General features: G+C 45.5%; 1 protein-coding gene across 3 annotated transcripts in view; it reads left to right on the forward strand.

Moving 5' to 3' along the window:
• CPNE9 (copine family member 9) overlaps positions 1-25,841 on the forward strand; it is a 61,942-nt gene that overhangs the window by 18,909 nt on the left and 17,192 nt on the right. The window contains exons 2-12 of one of the 3 annotated variants that reach the window (XM_053297993.1): positions 659-699; positions 6,591-6,637; positions 7,589-7,692; positions 8,761-8,800; positions 12,535-12,537; positions 13,605-13,681; positions 18,631-18,694; positions 20,344-20,447; positions 23,085-23,189; positions 23,646-23,687; positions 25,706-25,781. In XM_053297993.1, coding sequence (XP_053153968.1) covers positions 659-699; positions 6,591-6,637; positions 7,589-7,692; positions 8,761-8,800; positions 12,535-12,537; positions 13,605-13,681; positions 18,631-18,694; positions 20,344-20,447; positions 23,085-23,189; positions 23,646-23,687; positions 25,706-25,781 — 703 coding nt within the window. Of the gene's footprint in view, positions 1-658; positions 700-6,590; positions 6,638-7,588; positions 7,693-8,760; positions 8,801-8,832; positions 12,430-12,534; positions 12,538-13,604; positions 13,682-18,630; positions 18,695-20,343; positions 20,448-23,084; positions 23,190-23,645; positions 23,688-25,169; positions 25,319-25,705; positions 25,782-25,841 lie in introns of those variants that run through there. The other 2 variants (XM_053297989.1, XM_053297990.1) reach the window with 2 other exon arrangements.

Consider the following 25,841-nt stretch of genomic DNA (forward strand, 5'->3'; position numbering starts at 1 on the left):
CAGATGTTGTTGACTGCAACTCCCATCATTCCCAACTGCACTAGCCTTTGGCTGGGTATGATGGGAGTTGTAGTCAACCACATCTGGAAATTCCTGTTACAAGCAGCACTGTTGGCAATTCTACTTCAGCCTCATCATCTGGATGAGGGTTGCTATGGCCTAGCAAGCATGGCTGTAATTTAATCGTACGTAAAGCTTGTGCCTTTGTAGAGCTCCCACAGCAATAGAGAGAGATCTGGTTAGAGCAAAGGGCCTTTCACAGGACAACAGTGAAATTGTTCCCCACTAGTGCCCCTTCTCTCTCTCTCGCATTGGTTGCTCTGACTCTATTCAGATATAAGGATTCCACTAGGAGTAGAGGATTGGCCCTTTCTGCTCATCTTCAGGATGAAGCTGTCACTGGCTGTGGATCCGATTGCCTCCTTTCATAATCTTAATTTAGATACACTAAAAAACAACCCAACACCGCAAGACACTTTGGTTGGAGAGCAGAAGCATCTGAGATGGGTGACCTTGCTGCAGGAAAATGGAAAGGAAACCAACACATCCTAGCTTATAACTCTGACTTACACCCTAACCCTTCCCTGCTTTCCTCTGTTTTCTGACTGACACTCTCTGTATCTTTCTTTCTGCTCCGGTTGCCTGTCAATCTCTCCAGGAACCTGTTGGACCTGGACACTTTCTCCAAGTCTGATCCTGGTAAGTGTGCCAAGCTGGCAAACGCAGTGTGCATTATCCTTGGCAGGAGACAAGGGGTATAGCTGGAGAGGCAAGGCCAAGGAAACCAGCATCCTTTGGCTGCCATCACCCCATCTGTTTTGCCACCTGGCCAGCATGAGGGGACATGGAGCTCTTCTGATCCAGGTCCAGCCACCAACATAAGGTACAATCTTTTAAGAGCTGACATACCAAAGCCCCACATAAACCAGGGTCTGTTGAGTACAGTCCAAATAATGCTAGCTACAGTTCAGTTCCATTGCAATCAGAGAGCTTTTAAACATGCAACAGAGCCTTAAGGTTATACTTGGTACCCCCACCAGTGTTCCCTCTAGCAGGGATTCCCAGATGTTGTTGACTACAACTCCCAGAATCCCCACGCTATTGCAGCTGGGGATTCTGGGAGTTGTATTCAACAACTCCCAGAGGCAGTGTTCCCTCTCACTGCCCCCTACCCACACTTACCTATTTAGATCAGGTATGGGCAGACTTAAGGCTTCTGTGAACTGACTGATTGCCGGAGACTTGAATCTGGCAGATTCTACTATCATGAAATTGGGGGGTGAAACCAGTTGCAAAATGGCTGCTCATGCAAACATTTACAACGAGAGAATAAAGGATGCTCATGTCTGGAATCCAGGACAGTTTTGCTACAGGATAGGAGGGGAGCAAGAGAGATTGCCTTGTGAGAGAAGAAACTGGAGAGAAATTAATGGGAGTGAGCCTAAAAGCAGTCCTGAACACTTGGAGAAAGAGGTTAAAAATGGCCTGACTCAGCCAACTAATCAGATTTGCAGTATGGGCTGGAAAGAGGAAGGGAGGAGCAAGCCCTAAGGCTTGGAGAGCTACTTCAGATATTTCATACATGTATTTCATGCGCACCCCTGATTTAGATAATAACAGTCCATGTCTGGGCGAAGGACATTATTAACACATAGTTAGACCCTGAAGGTAGATAACCACTGCATAAAGCAGTGGTTCCCGACCAGGGTTCCTCCAGATGTTGCTGAACTACAACTCCCAGCATCCCCAGCTACAATTTATTGTGGCTTGGGATGTAGGGAGCTGTAGTTCAGCAACATCTGAAGGAACCCTGGCTGGGAACCACTGGTATAAAGAGAGATACTTATTTGGAGTATATATATGTTCAGAATTGGGCTGCAAGGCAACAATTGCATGCATGCGTACTTGGGAGTAAATAAAGTTGCTGCTGCTTGCACTGGACATGTATAGAATTGCCAGTGCTGACTGAAGCTATTCCTGGAAGCCTGCCCACCCGCTCTGATATTTTTCATAGTTTCAAGCCATTAGAATCTTCAGAATTGTTTCCAGTGGTCACTTGGAGATTGAGGCCAGTTCCTGGAGACTCCAGGTGAATCCTGGAGGGTTGGCGACCCTAGACACATAGCTTTAAGTCTGCTGCTGCCGCAGGAGCCCAAGGTAGTTGCATCTCCTCCGGTTCCTGTTGGCTGCCCTCTCTTTCTCCCTTGGGGAGGGAGAGAGCTGATAATGAGCCAACTCCAGATATGCTGGGTAGCAGGTGAAGGAGGGGTAAAGTAAAGTGTGCCGTCGAGTCGGTGTTGACTCTGGGCGCCCACAGAGCCCCGTGGTTGTCTTTGGTAGAATACAAGAGGGGTTTACGATTGCCTCCTCCCGCGCAGTGTGAGATGATGCCTTTCAGCATCTTCCTGTATCGCTGGTGCCCGATATAGGTGTTTCTCATACCAGCGGTGATTCGAACTGACAACCTCTGGCTTGGTACTCAAGCCATTTCCCCGCTGTGCCATTAGGTGGCTACTGGTAGAAGCCCTGAAAGGAGAGGATAGGTGTGCCTACTGCACTGGGATATTTAAAGCAGGTGGCTAGGAGACTTCCAGGGCCCCAGCATACAAAGTGAACTTGTGCTCGTTTGAGCTCAGTCAATCAATCATCTTTATTACGGTCATAGATCAGCATAAGATACAGAAGATTATCACAATGCAAAGTGTAATGCAGAGTGATACATTAAAAGACATGCCAAGACATTAAAAGGTATTTAGGCACAAAATAAGACATCAAAATAGCATTAAACGGCCTAAATAGGCATAAAAAGACATGAAAGGGGATAAAAGGAATAAAAGACATGATTGCCTCATTTGAACTCATTGAGACTTCTGGTAAATGTGCATAGGATTGGAGCAAAAATATTTTAAAAGGTTTGGAGGGGCTCAATGGCAAGATGGGAGAAAGCCATATTGAATGTACAGACAAAGAATGAAATATGATTAGCTAGATATAGCTAACATATTCTTGCTGGTGAAGCAGCAGCAGATATCACTGCCTGCTTGGAGCAGTGTTCAAGCCCCAGAGGCTGGGTTCAGATACAAATGGAACAAGAGCCCTCTGCTGAATGACCGAGAGGTGTATCCAATTACAGATCTCTCTGTCCTGATGGCTGAGATGCAGAGAGCGCCTGGATGTTGCTTTTAAGTGCTTCCAGTCGCATGACGTCTACAAACACCTGTCTAGATAAGTGCAGACTTTTTGCAAAGACTTCATACAGCATTAGAAAACCCTGTGGACCCAAGCAGGAATGGCTCCTGAAACGATGGGACATTGCAAGAGTGGCCAAGTGATTAGCTTAGAGACAAGCCCAGGAAGGAAAATAAAACGATCCGTTAAACAAAACCTCTAGACATTTACATAATACTATTTGACTTCCAGTTGTATAAAGAGGCACAAGTTATTCTGTGGTTAGAACATTGATTTTCTAAATTTGTTGTAGCATGTCTGGACAATGAGTTCCTGAAATTATGTTGTTACTATCAGATGCTGAAGATTAATGGAAAATCAACAATACTTACCAAAAAAAATCCCCAGTAGAGCCAAAGTACACATAATGTTGAACTTGTTTTTACAAGACAGGCTTAATGTGGAAGTGAACCAGAAGTGGTCCTTTTTATCTTTAAGCATTAGCCACAAGGTCCTTGATCCAGCCCAGGAGTGTGGTGCACAGTGAAGGAATTAACGCTTCCCCCTGGACTATTTTTATGTCCCACCCCCACAGATCTCTCCAAAGCTGTGATTTGCTCTACAAATTTGCCAGTTATTTTGTATCATGTTAAAAATCAATCCAACTGTTTCTTTTGCTTGCCTAGTCTCTTATTCCACACCTTTTCTTCTTAATTCCTCATCTCCCTTCTTTATCCCACCTCTCCTCCCTCCTGTCAACATATCACCTGGCATATATCACCCTCCTTGCATAGTTCACCTCCAGTTCCTAGGCCTTCAGAAAGGTTTTTGCCCTGCCATTTTCTTTCCAAATTGTTATCCGCTGTTAGCCTTTTGCATAGGTGCGCTTGGGTAATTTTGGAGTCTGGACCTAAAGGCCTTTGGAGCCCCCCCACCCCCACAAGTCAAGCCCCCTACACACACACACACACACACACACACACCATGGCCAACATAGTATTTTTAGCACATGGGTTTTTGACAGCACAAACAGCAACTGAACTCACAAGAATGTAAGAATATAAAACAGGTATATTTATGCAAATATGCATTTGCAGAGACATTTCAGCATGCAACTTAAGATATTCCCATCTCACATATTTCTTTCCTCACTTCCCCCTCTGTCTCTAAAGCACCTGGCACAGGTCACAATCACACTTGGCTGCCCGGCACAACTCTGCCCGGCAGCATAGTGTGGCAACCACACCACCCAGGACAAACTAAAGTGGATTTGGAGGCCCCCAGGGGGTGTGGAGGCCCTGGACTTTGACCTTGAAGTCCAGAGATAAGTGTGCCTCTGGCCTTTTGTGAGAGATTCTCTGTCAAAACAGAAACTTATGACTTGTCAGCATTCAATAGCTGAATCCTTAACCTCCAGCAGTCAGAATGTTTGTGAACATTCCATTGTACTGCAGTGTGAGTGAGCTGATTTAGAACATACTGCTCCATGGAATAGTCAGGGAAGGACTTTCCATAGACACTCTGTATGCCGTGGTATATGGAATATAACTGTAGAAGAGCAATACCAGAGGAGTGAAAACCCTGGATAGCTGAGGCCAGAAGTAAATGCATCTCTGAGCTTCTTCCACTGTCTCTCCACTGCAAAGTGACAAAGAAGGGGCCATTAGCATCAGGCAAGCAGCAGTCAGGAAGAGAGTATTTAACGCTTTCCTCACCCACTGCTTTTCACCTCCAGCTGACCTACCCCACCACTGCATTTCCCCCTGCCAGAGGATGTTTGATTCCTTGGCTGCTACATCTCTAGATTCAGACTGACAGTTGGCTTCCAGACACAGGCCTCTAAAGCCCTGAACCAGCAGGGTCCTGCGTATGTTGGGGACCCCCTTTCTGTCCAGTTGCCATGAAGACTGTCTGGAGCCGTCAGATTCAGGCATGAAGCAGGACTGAGAGAGAGAGTTGGGGCAATGTGTTCTCTCTGGAGACCTGACCCTTTGGAACTGACTGCCCCGTGATACACTTCAGTACCCAGCTTTTTCACAGTTTGTGCAGGAAACGCTAAACATAGTGAAGAGTCTTGTGGCACATTAAATGCCATCCATGTTGTTTTAGCATGAGCTTTTGTAGAGTCAAGCCCACTTCATCAGAGGCATGGTGAGCTCCAGTCCATACAAGCTTATGCTAAAATAAGTCTTTAAGGTGCCAAAGATGGTTGCATTGGCTGCAACAGGCTGCCGTGAGTGCCATTCTGGAACTTATTAGCTATAAAGTGTGTTTGGTTCTTGTTCTGTAGATAGATCTTTAGACAGGTCTGTGGCACTTGGTATTACACGAAAGGGTTTGGGCTTTTTTGTAATGTTATATGCATTCCTCACTTTCCCAAACAGTTACCTGGTTTGGGCTTCTTTTGGAGAACAAATCGCAGGTGGTTTATGGCTCTGTTGCCAGATTTGGCTTTTTAAAAGCCAAATTTTGGGTTACGGCCTATTTGACTCACGAGTATCCCCCTTAGGTTCAGGCCTAATGTTTAATATTTGGTTAATTTACAAATGTGCAAGTTGAGCATCAGGTGGAAGCAAACAGCAGTGGGCTCCTACAAGTTAGCAACAGTTCATAGGCATATTTTTTTTTCTACCTAGCATTAAATTTTTATACCGCCTTTCGTTAAAACATTCTCAGGGCATATCAGATCTCTAAAGAGACACTTCTGCATCCTTAAGGTGCCTTCAGTCAGCTTTCGGTTCTGTTTCTGTCTCATCTTTCCCCAGAACTCAGTCCCTCTCTGTCTCCCCACACATCGGTTCCTCCCATAATCCCCAGCTACAGTGTCCAGCAACATCTGGGGATCCAGGTTTTGCCCTGTGTTATGGCAAAACCATAGCAAGAGGCGACTCACAGTAATCAGACCCCCAGATTGGTAGCAATGTGTTTTTATTGACTTGTGATTATATTTGTTTGCAATGGTTTTATGGCTGTGTGATTTCTCTGTATGAAAACCAGCTGAAGCCTTTGTCCTGGAGTTGAGAATTCAACAAACCACCTACCCAACAACACCTTAATAGGATAAGATTTGATAAGCACCCCCTTTCTCCACTCCTGTTTCACTCCAAATTGCCCCCTCTTGAAGCTGGTTTTCTTAGAAAGAGAGAGGCAGTCAGGGATCTCTTAGAAGTGTGTCTCTGTAATGTGTGCTTAGGCCTTGGGGCTTTGTTGTAATTGTGACAGGAGCCCTACTAAAACATTAAACTGAATGTGCATATCAGTATAGGTACACTCTTACGTGGGGTGGGGTTTGTGTGTGGGAATGATTGTACATGTATGAATTGGGGGGGGGGCCCACCATGCAATTACATAGGAGAAAGGGAATACGTTAAAGCAAGCAAACCCTGCCCTGAATGTGTTTTGTTATCCATCAATCCTTACAGTTGTGATTCTGTATGTCCAAGGATCTGCAGAGAAGGAATGGCGAGAGGTAAGTAGTTGTGACCCCCTTTTAGTACCCCTCCTGAATTCTACCAAAAAAACCACATGGCTCTTGGTGGTCGCCAGGTGTCGACACTGACTCGACAGCACAACCTCTGCCTTCACCTTTTAGTTCCCTGGCTTGGTGTAGCACACCTGGATGCATAGGAAGGAAAGACCCTTGTTGTAGATGCAGACCACCAGGGGCGTAACAAGGCTGGAGTGGGCCCAGAGACAAAATTTTAAAATGGGCCTCTCGCTGATACACACACACACACACACACACACACACACACACACACACACACACACACACACTCTTCACAATACATAGCCATGTGACTTGCCTCTGGGGGGCCCCTTGAGGCGTGGGAGCCCCCAGGCAGCCGCCTCTCCTTGCGTAATAGTAGTTACGCCCCTGCAGACCACCCTGGCAACTCAGCCTCCCTTTGCTGATGGGTTTCCTAGTCCTCGTGGGGGAGGGCTTTCTCACAGGCTTGACGGCTGCCCACTGCCTACCTCTCCCTCCACCCAATCCAAGCAACGTTGCCATTGACAGCTATAAATACTGGGACTCTGAGCTCTTTCCAGTCAAGGAGGAGACGAGGCAGATTGGCTGCTTTCCTGGGGCCTGGCCCCTAAATTCTTTCCCAGCTCCAACAGCAGCTGCAGCATCCACTGATCCGTGGACCCTCTTGCTGGGGGACGGCCCTGCTTTGGCCCGGGCTTGCGGCCATAGCTGCATCCAAAGCGATTTAATCCCTGCTGGCAAGGTTATGCAGGCCTCTGTGACAAACAGCCCTCCTCCTCCCTCTGCTTTAGTTTAATCCGAGGCTGGGGATTAGGAGGGGGTGGAAATGAGACCAGAGGCCCTCCCGGTCACGTCTTCCACACAACTGTATGGATAGACAAGGTTTATGCTGCTGCCCCTTTCCTGCCCTGTGTTTCCTTTCCCCTCTAGTTTGGCCGCACAGAAGTGATCGACAACACTCTGAACCCAGACTTTGTCCGGAAGTTTGTACTTGACTATTACTTCGAGGAGAAGCAGAACCTCCGTTTCAATGTGTGAGTTCATAGAATCATTGACAGTTAGAGCTGGAAGGGACCTTGGAGGTCTCCTCGTCCACCTCCCCCACCCCCTCACTCAGAGCAGGAAATTGCTGCAGCCTCCCTGGCAGGTGTGGTGGGCACCCAGCCTCCGTTTGAAAACCTCTGCAAAGCAGAACCCACCACAGTTGACGCAGACTGTTCTGCTGTTGAACCGCTCTTGGGGCTGGTTCTCACGATCAAAGCAATTGTGGTCTTTCTCACAATGACGAGGAGCCCAGTTAAAAAAGTTAACGGTGATCCCCAATTCCTGCACACTTCAGTGGAGTATGATGTGAGAGCCTGGGATTTCTGGGTAATCCTGATCAAACCTCTGGGGGAGAAGCAGCATTTAACCAGGATCATCTAGTTATTGATCCTGGTTCTGGTCCTGCCCTCAGGGGCAAGAGAGAACAAGTCCACTCCTCCTTTGGTGTTACAGGCCTTCAGATATTTTAAGATGGCTGTCATGTCTCTTCTCCCCTTCTCCAGGCTAAACAGACCCAGCTCCTTTGACCATTCCTCATTGGACTTGGTTTCCAGAACCTTCACCATCTTTACTGTCCTCCCCTGAATCCATTCCAGCTTCTCAATGTCCTTCCTAAGTGCTGTGTCCAGAATTGGACACAAAATTCAAGTTACTTCTGCTCCACGTCCTCCTATTCCAGCTTGATCCCCTTCTACCTCTTTCATCACCCCTGCATTATATTCCGATACAGTGAATGAACAGCATTGTCCTCTTTGTTATAGTTCAGATCTGGCCCTCTGTCTTATCCCTTAGAGTAGGAAAAACGCACTGCAGGCCTGTGTTAGGAGTCCTGCCTGAATGCTTTGTAGAACCCTGTAAATAAAAATTAAGTTACCAATATTTGTGTGGCACCTGAATTCAACGAAGTTCAACAGACAATGAACACTCTCTGACACTTAGTTCACACTTCTCCCACCTAGTAATCCTATTCCCTGCAAAACCCTGTTCCAGGTCGAGATCTGGGAGTGTCCTAAGGCCAAGGCATTAATTAATTTATTTTTTGCTTTGTGCTTCTCCAGTTACAATGTGGACTCAAAGACCTGCATCCTCCCCAAGCATGTGAGTACACTATTGTCCTTTCTCCAAGGACTTCCACGCAAGTTTCTTACAGTCAGAGCCCACCCACAAGATTCCAAAGAATCTCTTTTGCCAAGATTCCAAAAAGTCTCTTACAGCTGAAAGAGAGAAAGAATGGCTTGGTTCACACAATCATTTGAATCTAGATTTAATGTGGGTTAGCAACGTTAGCATGATTGTGTGAACCCATGCCAAGGCAGGAATCTCAGATGCATCTCGAGCCATAAATCATCTTGGCATTAAACCATTAACCTAGATTCTAATGATTGTGTAGAACCAGTGTGTTGCATTTTTTGAAAGGGAAACACAGTATCCATGCCATTTGTATAGCTTTTATTGAAACATCATAGAAATGCATAAAACAAACAGCACTGTGTATGCAAATTGATTGCATTTCTATCCTGCCTTTCCTCCAGCAAGTTCACAGAAGCATACATGGTCCTCCTCCCCATTTGTTCCTCACAACAATTCTCGAGATAGGTTAGATTGAGGAAAGGTGACTAGCCCATTGTCACCCAGTGAGCTTCATGACTGGGGGGGTGGGGCAGGATTTGAACCCAGGCCCTCCAAATTCTAGCTACTACACTAACTACTGTGCCACACTGGCTCCTGGCTCAACACTTCTCTTATGCAGGCCCCCATAAGACCTACATCTAACCATACTTCATCCCCTATACATTATTTGCCTTAGCTTGCAAACCTCAGGCATGTGGGTATGATCTCTGCCCTGCTTCCTGTATTTCTTATACTGCTTTCATCGTATACTGGAGGATTTCCATGTCCAGATGCTGAAAGGGCCCCAGTGCCTAAGAATGGCATAAAATGAAACAAGTTATTCTAGTAAGAACTAATCAGCCTACTTTCCTTTCACTGTCTCTACAACTGGACTAGCAAAATAATGCTTGGGATCATCCAATGCAGATTAGAGTTCTATGTGGAAAGGGAAATGCTGGATGTTCAAGCCGGTTTCAGAAAAGGCCGAGGAACAAGAGACATCATTGCTGATGCATGCTGGATAATTGAGAAAGCCAGAGAATACAAAAAAGTAGTCAATATGTGCTTTATCGACTACAGAAAATGCTTCAGTTGCATCAACCATATCAAGTTGTGGAATATCCTTAGGAAAATGGGTGTCCCAGAACATCTCATTGTTCTCATGAGAAACCTATACACAGGACAGGAAGCCACAGTCCAGACAGAACATGGTGAAACAGACTGGTTCCACATTGGCAAAGGAGTAAGACAAGGCTGTATACTTTCTCCTTCTTTATTCAATTCATATGCTGAACACAGAGAAGCAGGATTGGAAGAAGATGAGCGTGGTTTTAAAGTCGGAGGAAGAAACATCAATAATGTGCGCTACGCTGATGACACCACTCTGATAGCTGAGGATGTGGATAATCTACGACTAAATGTCAAGAAGACTAAACTAATGACAATGGGTACAGCAACCAGCCTCAGAATTGACAATGAAGACACTGAAGTGGTGGATAGCTTCTGCCTTTTAGGATCGACTGTCAACAGTAAAGGATCCAGCAGTCAAGAAATATGCTGCAGACTAGCACTTGATAGGGTTGCAATGAAAGCCTTGGGAAGGATATTTAGATGCCATGACATGTCTACACCTACAAAGATTAGAATAGTTTAGACAATGGTTTTCCCCATGACACTCTATGGATGTTAAAGCTGGACTTTGAAGAAGCAAGATAGAAAAAGCATTGACGCTTTTGAACTTTGATGCTGGAGAAGACTTTTGAGGATACCATGGACAGCCAGGAAAACAAACAAATGGATCATAGAACAAATCAATCCAGAATTTTCACTCAAGGTACAAATGACAAGGCTCAAACTATCATACTTTGGGCACATTATGCGAAGACCCAGCTTCCTTGAGAAGTCTATAATGCTGTGGAAAGCTGAAAAAAGAAGAAGAGGACGACCAGCAGTAAGGTGGATGGACTCGATTACAACAGCAGTGAATGCACCACTGAGAGACCTTAAAGGCCAAAGGCCAAGTTGAAGACAAATCATCCTGGAGAGAATCTGTCTATGTGGTCACTAAGAGTCGACTTTGATTTGATGGCACTTAATCAATCAACAACTGGACTAAATTTGGTTAAAATTGAGGTTCACAAGTTAGATCTCTTGAACCTCAAATGTTCATGCATCCACCATCTTGGATCAGGGTGGAGAACATCATCACAAACTATACCACTGAGGTGTCCCTGAGTGTCACTCACTACAGCTGTATCAAATTTGGTCCAAATGGGTTAGACAGTCCTCAAGTTAGTGCACTTGTGCCTCAAACGTTCACCTGTCCACCATCTTGGATCAAGGTGAATGACATCATCACAAACTACACCATTGGGACATCTGTGCCCATACAGCAGTAGCAAATTTGGTTCAAATCAGTTAGTGCACTTGTGCCTCAAAAGCTTATGTGTCTGCCATCTTGAATTGGGTTGGATGACATTGTCACAATCTATGCTGTTGAGGTGACCCTATGTGTCCCAACAGCTGTAGCAAATTTGGTTCAAATTGGTTAAGCATTTCAAAAGTTAGCCCACTTGCACCTCCAAAATTTACGTGTCCGCCATCTTGGATGTGGATGACATCATCACAAACTATGTCATTGAGGTGTCCCTGTGTGTCACTCACTGTAACTGTATGCAATTTGGTTTAAATCAGTTAGACAGTCCACAAATTAGCCCGCTTGCGCCTCGGATGTTCACATGGCTGCCATCTTGAATTGGAGTGGATGACATCATCATACACCACGCCATTTGGGCATCCCTATGTATCCCTAAAGCTGTAGCCAATTTGGTTCAAATCAGTTAAGCTGTTCAAAGGTTAGCCCACTTGCGCATCCAAAGTTTACGCGTTTTTCATCTTGGATCAGGGTGGATGACATCATCATACACTACACCGTTGAGGTGTCCGTATGTGTCCCTACAACTGTACCCGATTTGGCTTATATTGGTCTAGGCATTGCGAAGTTGATGGGACACACACACACACAGAATGCCGGGTGCTCTCATAAGCCTACTGGAAAGTAGGCTAAAAAATATGCACCTTTCTCCCACAAAGCAGCAAAAGCCACCACCATAGAGGTAGAAAAACTGCACACAGCTAAACGTCCTGCATTAAGCTGAAATTGCCGCTGGTTATGATTCTGTATGGAAGCAGAGTAGCACTGCTCTATCGCTTGGCCTCTCGTGTTGTGAAAGTTCTGTATAGCTCCTTTAGTTTGCATTGCAAAATAGTGAAAAACAGAGGTATTTTATACTAGAAGTCCTGATAAAGCTTTGATGCTGTACCCTCATGAAAGCCACATCAAGTGAAATTCTGTTTCAGTGCAATTCTTAACGGCACAGCAAGCCTCTTGGCATCTGGAACTGTCACCTTCCATCATGCAGTTCTGCATACCTCTGCCTATGGGGAGAGGATGCTGTCTGAGAAAATTGTAGCTCCAATATATGCCTCTGCCTGTTCAGCAAAATGGGAGCCTGAGTGTTGCATGGGGTTGGCTTTGCTTTGTTCCTTTAGCAGATTCACCTGTAGGGCAAGATGAGCCAGAAGATGAGACAGTTCCCAATCACAGCGGAAATGGGGTAAGGAAGTTCTCCATGGGCTTGTCAGGACAAATGCAAGTGAAGCCACTAACATTGTTGTCCTAACTTTTCTTTCCATGCTGCTTTGCTCAACATGACCTGTAGAAGGTAAGTTGCCTCTGACCTCCTCTGCAGGGGTCACACTGCCCTCTTGTGCTCAAGTGGTAGAATGCTGTTTGGCCGGAACTAGCCTGCTTGGGGCAAGGGTGTGTCAGCCCAGTATTATGTTGCATGCACACAAGTTGTGCTAGTTATGCAAACTGTGCAAATTATATTACACATGCCCATTGGAGATACTGGGCTTACTCTTGTGCAACATCATTTGTGCGTTCATAGGAAGCTGCTTTATGCTGTTGATCCATCTAGCTCAGTATTCTCTACTTTATACTGACAGGCAGCGGCTTCTCCAAGGTTTCAGGCAGGAGGCTCTCCCAGCCCTACTTGGAGATGCCTCCAGGGATTGAACCTCGCACCTTCTGCATGCAAAGCAGATGCTCCACCACTGAGCTGCAGTGTGAACAATTTGTGTAACTTGCATGCATGCAATGTAACTGACTGATGTACCCTTGTGCAGTGTATCTGCCAGTAGCAGGAGAGAAGCCTGAACCGAGCTCAGTGTTTATAGATTGTTCAGAGATGTCAGTTCATGCCATTATAAGAGTATCAGTGTACGGTGCTTTGTAAGAGACTAGAGGTTCTCATTCAGAGTATCTCTTCCCTATTCAGACCCACACATAAGACCAGTACAGTTGCTAACTGAAACTATTCCTGGAGATTCCCTCCGCCGCCCAATATTTCCCACAGGTCATTAAAATCCCCAGGATTGCTTTCAATAGTCTCCTGGAGATTGACACTGATCCCTGGAAACTCCAGGTCAATCCTGGAGCACTGGTGACCCTGAGCCCCTGACCTTCAGCCTGTGCTGATGCTCTCTCTGCTCACACTGAAGACAGGAGCAAGTGAGACACAGAAGGTCTGTCCAGGCACGTCAGGGTTCATGGGGCTGGTGAGGAAGAGGAAAAAGTACCTGTGGGAATTCACTGCAAGCCAGGGGTGCCAGCGTCGTTAGGTGGGCTGTAGGCAATGAGATCTTTGGCAATGTGATGAGGCACAGAGAGGGTTTCTCCACCCCAGTTGTTTTGAGCTCCAGTCACCTCTCTCCCTCTCTCTGGCAGGACTTCTTAGGACAGACCATTGTGGCCCTGGGTGAGGTAATCGGCTCCCAAAGAGGCCGCCTGGAGCGACCACTCACGTAAGTCATGAGGTCTGGCAGGGTTCCGCGGGGAAGCCCGGCTGGTGTTTCAATTAAAACGGGTTGAGCCTTTTCAGACCAGCATCTAACAAATGCAGGAGTGGACATACTGCTTGCCAGTCTTTACACTGAGACCATGGGTGGTTACTAGGGATGTGCGCAAATCAATGTTTTTGATTTGATTTGTACCCAAAACAAATCACCCCTGATATGTTTTATGTCCAAATCTATCCACCAATCACCCCAGATTCTATTTGTATTTGCTTTGATTGGATTTGGATTGAGATTAATTCGGACCACTTAACAAGGTCCTTGGGGCACCACATTTGGGTGGTAGGTAGGTCCCCATGGGTGCCATCTACCACCCAGATTTCAAGGCAGTGGGACACTTGGTTGATTTTTACTGAATTTCTTTAGTTTTTACTTATTTTGAACATTTCCGCCATAGGAAATAATGGAGATTCGACGTTGCCATATCCTAACTCTAACATGGATCTCCAGCTTTCATTTAAAAAAAAAAAAAAAGCTAAGCTCTAGTCCTTGTAGAAGTTGAGTTAGGGAGCAAAATGTGCGGTCATTATTTTTCAAGTGTTCAGATTCTTTGGTGTATAATAACTTTTCCTCATAATGAATCCCTATGAGGATTCATTGCACAACTTCACTTCTTCTGTTCATTTTGACTGTCACTGGACAGTGCCAACTGTCAACCGCCATGTGTCAGCTACACCCTCCCCCCACCTGCAAGGCAGTGGGGTACTCATTTTAATTTTTAGGAATATTGAAATGTTTAGATTCTTTGGTATCTAATAACTTTTCCTCATGATGAATCCCTATGAGGATTCATTATACGCCTTCGTTCATTATACGCCTTCGTTTCTTCTTTTCATTTTGACTATCACTGGACAGTGCAAACTGTCAACTGCCATGTGTCAACTACACACACACACACACACACCCCACACACACTTGGATACTCAATTTATCTTTTTACGTCTTTTTGAAGTGTTTAGATTCTTTGGTGTCTTCATTACACACCTTCATCTTGACCCCACTGCTTTGCAGGTGGGGGTGGGGAATTAGAGGCATCCCATGTTCCAACTACCCCCCAACCTACAAGCCACTGGGTACCTGTAGGTACTATTTTAGGAATTTTTGAGGTGTTTAGACTCTTTGGTGTGTAATGAATCCTCATAGGGATTCATTATGAGGAAAGGTTATTAGACACCAAAGAGCCTAAACCAGGCCTGCACAACTTAGCTCCCGCCCAGCTGCTTTTGAACTACAACTCCCATAATCCCCCAGACACAATGGCCAAAAGCCAGGAATTATGGGAGTTGTAGGCCAACATCTTCAGGAGGGCCAAAGTTGAGCAGCCCTGGCCTAAACACTTGAACAAAATCCTAGAACATAAACTGAGTAGTAACCCACTGCCTTGTGGATGGGAGGGGGTGTGTAGTTGGCACACAGCAGTTGACAGTTGGCACTGTCATGGGAGGAGAGCTGGTCTTGTGGTAGCAAGCATGACTTGTCCCCTTAGCTAAGCAGGGTCCACCCTGGTTACAAATGAATGGGAGACTAGAAGTAAGAGCACTGCAAGATATTCCCTGTAGGGGATGGAGCTGCTCTGGGAAAAGCATCAGAAGGTTCCAAGTTTCCTCTCTGGCGTCTCCAAGATAGGGCTGAGAGAGGTTTCTGCCTGCAACTTTGGAGAAGCCGCTGCCAGTCTGTGAAGTCAATACTGAATAAGATAGACCAATGGTCTGATTCAGTATATGGCAGCTTCCTATGTTCCACTGTCCAAAAGACAGTCAAACTGAATAGAAGAAATGAAGGTGCGTAATGAATCCTCATAGGGATTCATTGAGGGAAAGTTATTATACACCAAAGAATCCAAACACTTGAAAAATAGTGACCACACATTTTGCTCCATAACTCCACTTCTACAAGGGCTAGAGCTTAGCTGGGAATCTGGGAAAATTAACAGGAAGGATCCGAATCTCGAATTGATTTGAATCTAATCAGGCGCAATTCAGTTTGGATCCAAATCTAGCCAATGGACCACAGGAGTGATTTGTTTTGTCTCCAAATCACTTGAATCAACTAGATTTGAGTACAAATCAATTTGTACCCAAATCATTTTGCACATCCCTAGTGGTTACATCGGAACCTTCCTGGTACTGAATCAGACTCTTGGTCCATCCGGCTGAGTATTGTCTACACTGACTGGCAGAAACCCATCCAAATGCAAACCAGGGTGGACCTACTTAGCCAAGGGGAGAATTCATGGCTGCTATTGCAACACCAGCGTTGTCATTTGTCAGTCTGTCTTTTAAATGAGAATCTTGCACAGTACAGGTGGGCCTCATTCTGTATGCAAATGCGACCATGCCCCCTGCACATCTGACATCAGATGTCTGACTTCAGACGTTGGGGGTGTGGCTGGGACGGTGGGGGCTGCCGGTGTTTTCCTTACGCCACTGTTTCAGGATTCTGAAAAGGGCACTTCCAACTTCAAAAAATTACCAAAACGTACTTCTTACAAGTCAAGTAATTAATTGACCAGTTCAAAGCTGCCTAGTTGATTGATTAAAGAATGTAATTGGTTGGCAGCCCTTGTAAAGAGTGGAATCCAACTCTGTGGAGGGGCATTGGCTGCCAAGTGTACAGAAGGCAACTTTAATCTCTCTACTCCAGGCATGTGTGCAGTTGTGGTGGTGGTTCTACATATGGGCTTGCGGGTTCAGCAAGCCAGGATGAAGGTTTGTGTGGGGAGGGTTTTGTTTGGAGCCCATCCAGGATGGAGCCTATTAGCATGGGCCATCTATCTCGCTGAGTGCCTTCTGCTTTTTATTCAAGGGTTGGCTTGAACCTCCTTGGCTTTTCAGCTGGCAGCAAGGGCAAATGTACGGCCCTTAGGGACCAGTCTTCCACTCCATCACTAATAATTTCTGACATAGCATGTCTCTTGTTGCTGCTGTCCCAGACACTCGCACTCTGACTCTGCCACCACACTGATTACAGGCATTTGCCATGCTGTGAAGGGAAAGCAGGGCCATTGCTACCATGACAGCCAGCCGATATTTCTGCTTGGCTTCCATCCCTAGTGCATTCTCTCAGTCCCAGTGGGGTTCAATCAACATGCCCTGTTTCTAATAGAATGTGATCATTTGGGTGGTGACCAATGCCAGGCAAATAAGGCTCGCACCATAGAGATGCAGCAGCAGAGCAGCTCTCCATATCTGCATCCCAGTCCCGACACCCAAATGGCAACTTTCAGTTTGGTTTGTAAGTTCAGGTCAATGTGTCACTCCAGGTATTTCTTACCGCTGTGCCTTCAGGCGAGGAAAGTGGTGGCTTGAATGACCCCAACTCCTGATTCATGGTCTTTGGGGGGGGGGTGGAGGAGGGAGGGAAGCAATGTATTCTGGGAGTCGCATTGTACACAGTAACCAGAAGTTGTATAAACACTGATTTTGAATTTGATTTTATTTTGATGGCTGTTTTAACCCTCACCGGCTGTCATGGGGTATTTCTGTACCTCTAGAGGCTCAAAACATTCTAAATTCTAAACGTTCTTAATTCTAAATGTCCTTAATTCTAAAATTTTGTACATTTAGGACATTAACAGTGATACCCCAGTAAACAAAATCTACGAAGAGCAGGTCATTAGCATAAATGGTTTTGCCTCCATGATTAAAAAAAACAAAAAACTGCTGGGGAACAAGTGTGCCCCATCAGGGGTACAGTCGAACCCCTGAGTTAGTTGACTTGCAAAACACCCCACTATCTTTGTGAAATATATTCTAGGACTTGGTTTGTCTCTGCAAGTTTTGTTTGGTTGAATTATGGGTTGACCATAATGGCAAATTTGGAAAAAAAGTTCAGCATTTTTACCTCTTGGCATCTAGCAATGACTACCCCTTCTGTAACCCCCTACTATGTCTTGTAGGTGACTTATTGGTCAGGATGCATTCAAAGTGTACCATAATGGCAACTTTGGAACAATCTCACCTAGCAATGACTAACCCTTAACACCTAACAATGTTATCTGACCCCTGTGTCACCCCTGGACACGTTATCAAGAGGAAGGAACCTCTTCTTGACCTTGGCATTCTTGCCAAGTCCTTGCACTGTTGACCTTTCCAAATAACGAGTCCCATGTCAGCCCGTCATCATTGTCTATCAATATGGGGCTCCCTTGCCCCTTTCCTACCAGCAAGGACAGAAAAGCGAGTAAGTGTGAAGATCAAGCAGGAGGAGGAAAGCAAAGCACAATGGACACTCCTTCAGCAGTAAACACTTCTGTGTACCTCTCTGCCATGGTTGCCAAGGCTGGCCAATGTGGGGTACAGAGGTACCCCATAACAGCAACAGTGTTGACATCCGGTGAAGGTTAATGGTTTTAAATGGTTTTAACTGTTTTAATAAGTTGTTTCAGTTGGTATTTTATTGGTTTTATTTCATAAAACAACTAGAGAAAATTTTAATTCAGTGGTATAACAATACAATTAATATTAATAATAACAATTAATACTATTTATATTGTGCTATAATAATAATAATAACAAACAACTTTGTGTTAACCGTCCCATAACAAATTGTTCTCTGGGCAGCTCACAATCACACAACAGTAAAGAACATTTAACAGCCACACATACAAGATCACTATGTGGATTAATTGAGCCAGTCTTGCTTTCAGTCAAGCATGGATTTTTGTTGTCCTTTCAACGTGTGTTCATGGTGGATCAACTATCTCTGATTGCTGACCAAAACCCTTTGCATATGCCAGTTATTTGATAGCAGAAGACTCACATTCGTACTTTCTGCCCTGTGCTCCAGTCCAATTGTGTCCAGTATCAGCACGCCAGTGTCAGCAATGCCAGCACAAGCTACGCGGGGTGGATCAGTGCCTTAGAACCAGCCCTAAGTGTGTGTCTGCATTTCTTTAGGGGGATTCCAGGAAAAAAGTGTGGCACCATCGTGCTGTCTGCTGAAGAGCTCAGCAATTGTCGAGTGAGTGCCGGTTCATTCCCTACCATCTGTGGATTTACCCATAGGGAGGAAAAGGTGGGGTTTGGAAGCAAAGGGTGGTGAGCAGCCCCTACAAGGATGGTTTAGTCTGAGCTTCACTTAGCTGAGTCCAGGAAAAACTACCTGTGGAGAGAGGGTGGTGTAAACCAGGCCTGTTCAACTTTGGCCCTCCTGCATAATCCCTGGCTATAGGCTACTGTGGCTGGGGATTATGGGAGTTGTCATCCAAAAACAGCTGGGGGGCCTAAGGTGAGCAGGCCTGGTGTAAACACTTTCCCCTCCTCACTCCATGGATTTCCTGACTTAAATCACACCTCACCTTCAAAAGCTGCTATAAATAAGCCAACTAGCCAGCCATAGAAAATGAAACATGGGTACAATTTGTGCCTATATGTTTCCCCCTGCACAACTACCAGCACAACTACCAGCTTCAGGAGATGGGGGCAGAGTTTTGTTTCGGGTCATGGGATGAGGGCAAAGCATTAGACTTTTCCCCACTCTGGAGCTGACCAAATCATGACTTCTTTTTTTTAAGAAAAGGGTGCGGGGGGGGGGTAGTTCAAGTCACAGAATTCCTGCTTAATATGTACCTTGGTTTTCTGGTGATCCACATTAGCTGTGCCTAACACATCCAGCCACTTTACACACTACTCCCGCACGCTCCCTCATTTTCTTCCTGAATGCTGACTACAACACCAACCTGGTAAATTACCTTACTCCAACCTTCCTTGCTCAATCTCAGGCCATAAAACCTACCTCAGTCTTCTTTCCATAAGAACATGAGAAATGCTTTGTGGGATCAGGCCCAAGGCCTATCTAGTCCAGCATCCTGTTTCCCACAATGGCCCACCCAATGCCTCTGGGAAGTCCACAAACCAGGAGATGAAGGCATGTCCTCTCTCTTGCTCCCCTGCAACCAATATTCAGAAGCATCCTTTCTCTGAACCTGGAGGTAGCTTGTAGCTATCAGTAGCCATTGATAGACTTATCCTCCATGAATTTGTCTAAGCCCCACTTAAAGTCATCCGAGCTGGTAGCCATCACCACATCGTATGGCAGAGAATTCCATAGACTAATTACAAATGTTGAAAATGTACTTCCTTTTGTCATTCCTAGATTTCCCAACAATCAGTTTCATGGGATGACCCCTAATTCTAGTGTTGTGAGAGAGAACTTCTCCCTCTCCATTCTGTCCAGACCATGCATAATTTTATAAACCTCTAACATGTCTCCCCTTAGTCACCTTTTTTCTAAGCTAAAAAGCTTCAAATGCTGTAGCCTTACCTCATAAGGAAGATGCTTCAGGCACCTGCTCAGCTTGGCTGTCCTCTTCTGCACCTTTTCCAGTTCTACAATATCCTTTTCACTTCTGTATCAGTTTATCTTACTACCATCTGTCTCCGTTATGAACATAATGCTCTGACATTAAGCCTTCACTGGTGCCTCATGTGTGTGTATATGTACACACACACACACACACACACACACACACACACACACCTCTACCTACCTACTTTAAGGGTCCCTTTCCACACTGCTCTCTTCTCCAGTCTTCCACTGCTACACATATTGTTTCTGATTGTGTCCTCTCCACAACGTTCCCTTGATCTGATACAACCTTTCCCTTCCAGGACATTGTCACCATGCAACTGTGTGCCAACAAGCTCGACAAGAAGGATTTCTTCGGCAAATCTGACCCCTTCCTTGTTTTCTACCGCAGCAACGAGGATGGCACGTACGCAAGAGATACCCCCTTTTTAGCCATGGCACCCTACTTAAGCCGCATACATTTGTGTGCTTGTGCTCTTGGGGCACACAGCTGCCTTGATAACATCACTCCATTCCTTATTCTGTCTAGATTTCACCAAGAAGCTGCCTCCATAAGAACCAGCAGGCTTATCTTTTCTGTCCGCCACTTCCCTCCATGACAACACTTTCAATTATTTCACTTATTCTTGCCCAGGACAAGGTTAAAGGACATGGGGGGGGATGTGCTGAACTACACTGTCAGGCTCCATGACCCTGTCTGTACACCACAACCTGTCTCATGAATATGATGAATTTTTATGTGCTGCTTAAAAAAAAAAAACTTATCAAAGCAGTTTACACAGATATGAATAAATAAAATGGCTCCCTGTACTTAAAGAGCTCACCATCTAAAAAAGAGACACATAAGATAAGTACCAGCAACAGTCATGAGTGGTGCTGTGCTGGGGGTGGATAGGGCCAGTTGCTCTCCCTCTGCTCAATAAAGAGAATCACCACTTTAAAAAAGATGCCTCTCTGCTCAGTTAGCTGAGGACATGCTTTGTGTGTGCCCTCACTAAGATGCTGCCTCCATAATGCCGCCTCATGCTTGCGTGACAGCCATGCATCACACTTCGGTTGGAGGATATGACTATATGGTTGGGCAAGAGACTGGCAATGTAAATGTCCTCATATCTGGTAATATGGTCACTGTCATATGAACAGAGAACAGCCACCTCTGTGTGTGCTGCAGAGGAATTTAAAGGCACAGGCCCCAGCCAGGCAATATGGTTTCCTTGGCCAGAGGCCTAGGTTTGTATCTGCCTTTTGCCCCCTCTCATTTAGGTCCACGTGTCATAATTATATAGTCTTTCCCCTCCAAATCTTCCTTTTGCTTCAGTCACTCTCTCTTGCTCTTTGAGAAGATCAGGCTGCATACTTAAGGTCACATGATGTGGATTAATGATGTGTTAACTTGCGGGGGGGCAGGGAGAGGAGTGTTCTCAAACTTGGGTCTCCAGGTGTTGAACTACAACTCCCATCATGCCCAGCCACAATGATATTTGGCCATTGTGGCTAGGGATGATGGGATTTGTAGTCCAGCAGCATTTGGGGACCCATGATTGAGAACCCCCTGCCTCCTTAACCCCATTTTAACTGCCTTTTTGTCCTTGCATTCAGGACCGATGAGGAGTTGTAAAGGGGGTGATGGGATTCACTCTCAATCTGTACTTATGAGTGGAATGATAATCTTTATTTGCATAGTTTTCAAGAGCAGTATCTGTGGACAGGCAGGCAACTACTATGGGTTTCCCTACCTCTTCTCTCCTAGAACCACCAAAATAGACAGCCAGGGGCTGAAGCATGAACCAGCTGCTGTTGCCACTCAGACAAGATCACAAACTTTCACTATGGATGAATTAACCTGGAGCAGCTAGATCAGGCCCACTCAACTTTGGACTACAACTCCCATAATCCACAGGCACAGTGGCCAATAGCCAGGGATCATGGGAGTTGTAGGCCAACATCTGTAGGAGGGCCAAAACTGAGCAAGCCTAAACTCGATTAATTCACCCAGAGCAAAGGTTTTGTGATCTTATCTAAGTGGCAACTGCAGCTCGTGGCCACCATGCTTCAGCCTCTGGCTGTCTCTTTTGGTGGTTCTAGGAAGGAAGAAGTAGGGGAACCCCGCGTGATTGCCTAGCAACTATAGCATTCACCGTCAGTCATTTCTAGCTTGGCTCAGAGGGGGCTGGGGCATTTCTCACCGTATTCATGCAGCCACAAAAAAATTCTCTTTATTCATCTCCCAGAAATGACACTACTAGACATGCCGGGACTAGGCTCTACAAAAGGCCTCCTGTGTTTTTAATACAGCTGTGGAGTGTGGAGATTTAGTATGTTTGAGCACACATGTGGAAATTAAGCTGAAGTTGCAAATGAGAAAATCTTCTCCACTGTTTCCGTGGCAGTTCTTAAAGGCACAGGACAGAGTCCTGCTTTATAGTGCCCCTCATGGAGATAGCCAAATGTCCTTTCCTCATACACTGCCAGTCTGTTTCTGGGTACAGTTCAAGGTATTGGTTATGACCCTTAAAGCCCTAAACAGCTTGGGCCCCAGGTACCTTAGAGACCCCCCCTACTCCCAGCTGAATCTACCCGCCTGACTAGGTTGACTGGGGAGGTTCTGCTCCATATGTGGGCACCAGCTGAGAGCCTTTTGAGTGATAGCCGCCAGGCTATGGAACACGCTCTCAACTGAGCATGGCTCCCTCTCCCCCAGTCCTTTGTAAGAGGTTGAAAACTGCCCTTTTTTATCCCAGCTTTTGGCCTGTGAGTTGCCCCTTTCTCTCTTTTTAGGTTGCAGCCGTGCCTATTTTATCTTCAGGGTGCCTTTATTTATCTTTATTATTTCTTTTTATTTGTTATTCACTGCCCTGTAGTTTTTGAACCAAGGGTGGTATAAAAATAGAAGTAATAATAATAAATACCCATAATCATCCCCATGCCCCATTGTTATGAGGGCTTCTCCTTTGTGGTATCTTGAATAATACCACAGCCAACCAATCCCCTCCTGTTCTTTCTGAGTTCCTGTGCCCTTTTTCATGACCCCCTCTGGTTCCAGGTTCACCATCTGCCACAAGACAGAGGTGGTGAAGAACAATCTGAATCCAGTATGGCAGCCGTTCTCCATCCCTGTGCGTTCCCTGTGCAATGGGGACTATGACAGGTGAGCATTTAAGGGCTTCCGCCTGGGACCAGAGGTTGCTAGAGAGATTGCTCAAGGGTGCCTCTGAGGGGAGACCTTTGTGAGGGCTTTGAGACTGGTAGAGGAGCACCTGAGAAGATCAGAGGCAGTGGTAAAAATCTCCCCCATTGCTTTCAGATTAAGGGGACTCAGTGAGGGTAACCTTAAAGTCCTAGAGCCAAGATGAAGTGGGGACTTAGGCCACTTCATCTTCTCTTCAGCTTGTCCCAGAAAACCTCCCCCCTCCACTATTTAAAAGAAGGAGGTGGCTCCCCCCACTCGCATGGGCACTGGTAAGGGCTTGATACTGTGAAACCATTTGGCCCAAATGGAATTTAAGGATGTTGGATATAAACTCTGTGTTGTCTTGGGGAGTTTCTTTATCTTTCACATGTGGTGGAAACTCTTCTCATTCTCCGTTTGTCACTTGTATTCCAGGACAGTGAAAATCGATGTGTATGACTGGGACCGGGACGGCAGGTGAGGTGACCGGTCTGTTTGGCTTAGAACCTTCTCTGAAGGCCTGGTCTGTACATGCAGTTGAACGCTGAAGTGGTAGAATGATTTGAACCACTTCTATTAAAAGTGCATAAGTGGCATATGCTGCCTGTAGTCCGAGTTGATACGTTCCAGATACATTCCTGTCTATCGCCTCATTTCCCACCTCATTCCACTGCATGTGTAGACCCAGCCTTATTCAGTTGAGCTACACATTGAGCAGAATGAAGTGGTATGCTGAGTTGGTACAATACTGGACTGTACAACTTCATAATAGGAGGCAAGGGGTGCATTGTTGAGTGCTCCACTGAGAAGAAAACTCCCTGAGTATAGCAAATTAGTACATCTGAGGAACAATGCACTGAAACTTTCTCACGGATATGCTAGTTTTAATGTGGAAGCACATTCAGAAATATGATCCACGTACTTGGAGTCTGAGGTGGTACAGTCCAAAGTTCTACTGCTTCACTCTGCATAATGTGTAAATCAGCAATTGGTTCTTTCGTTGGGCCTGAGAGGAAACTTCTGGAAACATTGCTCAGAAGTCTGGGCAGCAACTGGAAGGCATTCCCACTGATCAATCAACTAAAGTTTAGGGGATTAATCTCTTGATAAATGCTCTAAGCCCTCACAGCAAACTGTAGATCAGGATCATATTTAAAGCCTCAAGCAGAAAAAATCGTGTTCAGAATTTATTTAGATGTTTTCTGCTAAACTAAGATTGGAACTAGCAGGCAGAAGTTGGGGGTAGGTAGAGCTAGGAATTGTGGGAGACTAGAGTTGGAACAACTCATTCAGGTCATGTGAGTTGTGTACATCATTATATGATTTACAAATGGGCACATAATCTGAAAGGGTTAAGAATCAGTGAGGAAAGTACTGAATGAATAGTGTAAATGAACAAAGCATTTCAAATACTCACCAGAATGCCTTGTGGCCAGATAGACAGGGATGCCAGAGGCAACACAGTAATATACCTGTGTCTTATGGCTCTCTGAGGGCACCCGATCTGCAAAATGTTTTCATTTCTCTCTTTCCACACTTCCAAGGTCCTCTCAAAATATTGTATAGAAGTGCTTTAAGCATTATGGTTTGTACAGTTCTCAAAATCCCAGTGTAAACACGCCCTTTGTTCTTTTTGGATTAGGACCCCATTGACACATACAGCACAGTAAGGTGACAATCGACTTCAGATTGCAGGTGCAGGATAAGATTTTTGAATGCTCCTCTAAGGGAAAAAATCTTCCCTGCAAGTGAGGGAGGTGGGGGAAAACCTAGGAAGACGAAAGGGTTTTAGGCTAGCATGTTCCCTCTTGTTCTAGCTCTCTACTTGCAGGGAGTTGTGTTACACATAGGGAGGTCATTAAAAGAAATAGTACCCTTCCATCTGCAGTCTGAAATGATACAGTTCACTCTACCACCTATTGTATGTGTACCCCCAGCCTAGGTCTTGGAGCAAAGAGAATCTGCCGTAGTGGATGAGAGCAGGTGGAGCAGTTAAGATCCCAACATTCTCTGGGAGTTGAGTGGATGGTGCAGATTTGTTAGAGGAAAAGGCTGGATGTCTCCCGGATAATATCAGAGCTCTCCATGATCTGTTGGCCTTTCATAAGGCATGTAAGACTGAAATGTTCCGCCGGGTGTTCGGTCGCTGAGATCGCTGGTTGTAGAGTGCTCTTGTAATCTATGGTTATTATGTCATGTGGAATGAGTATTGTATGGGGTTGGGGTTTATGAAGCTATGTAAGATATATTTTTATGAAGTTGTGTTGTGTATATTATTGCTTGTAAGCCACCCTGAGTCCTATGGGAGTAGGGCGACACATACATCTAAATAAATAAATAAATAAACAAACAAACAAACTCCTGGATCCTCCCCCTCATCTTGCTGGAAGCCTGTGTTGAATCCTTAAGCAAATTGTGCCTTATCATGAATCTTGTAGATTTAGGATGTACCATCAGTGATGAGCTACGGTGCTTCTTCCTTTTTTGCCCCACAGCCACGATTTCATTGGGGAGTTTGCCACAAGCTACAGAGAGCTCTCCCGTGCCCAGAGCCAGTTCACTGTGTATGAGGTGAGCATTTTCCAACTGAAATAATGAATATTTAATGACACTAGTTTCTTGCAATGGCTG

This window comes from Hemicordylus capensis, chromosome 2 (assembly GCF_027244095.1).
Source record: "Hemicordylus capensis ecotype Gifberg chromosome 2, rHemCap1.1.pri, whole genome shotgun sequence".
NCBI classification, from domain to species: domain Eukaryota; kingdom Metazoa; phylum Chordata; class Lepidosauria; order Squamata; family Cordylidae; genus Hemicordylus; species Hemicordylus capensis.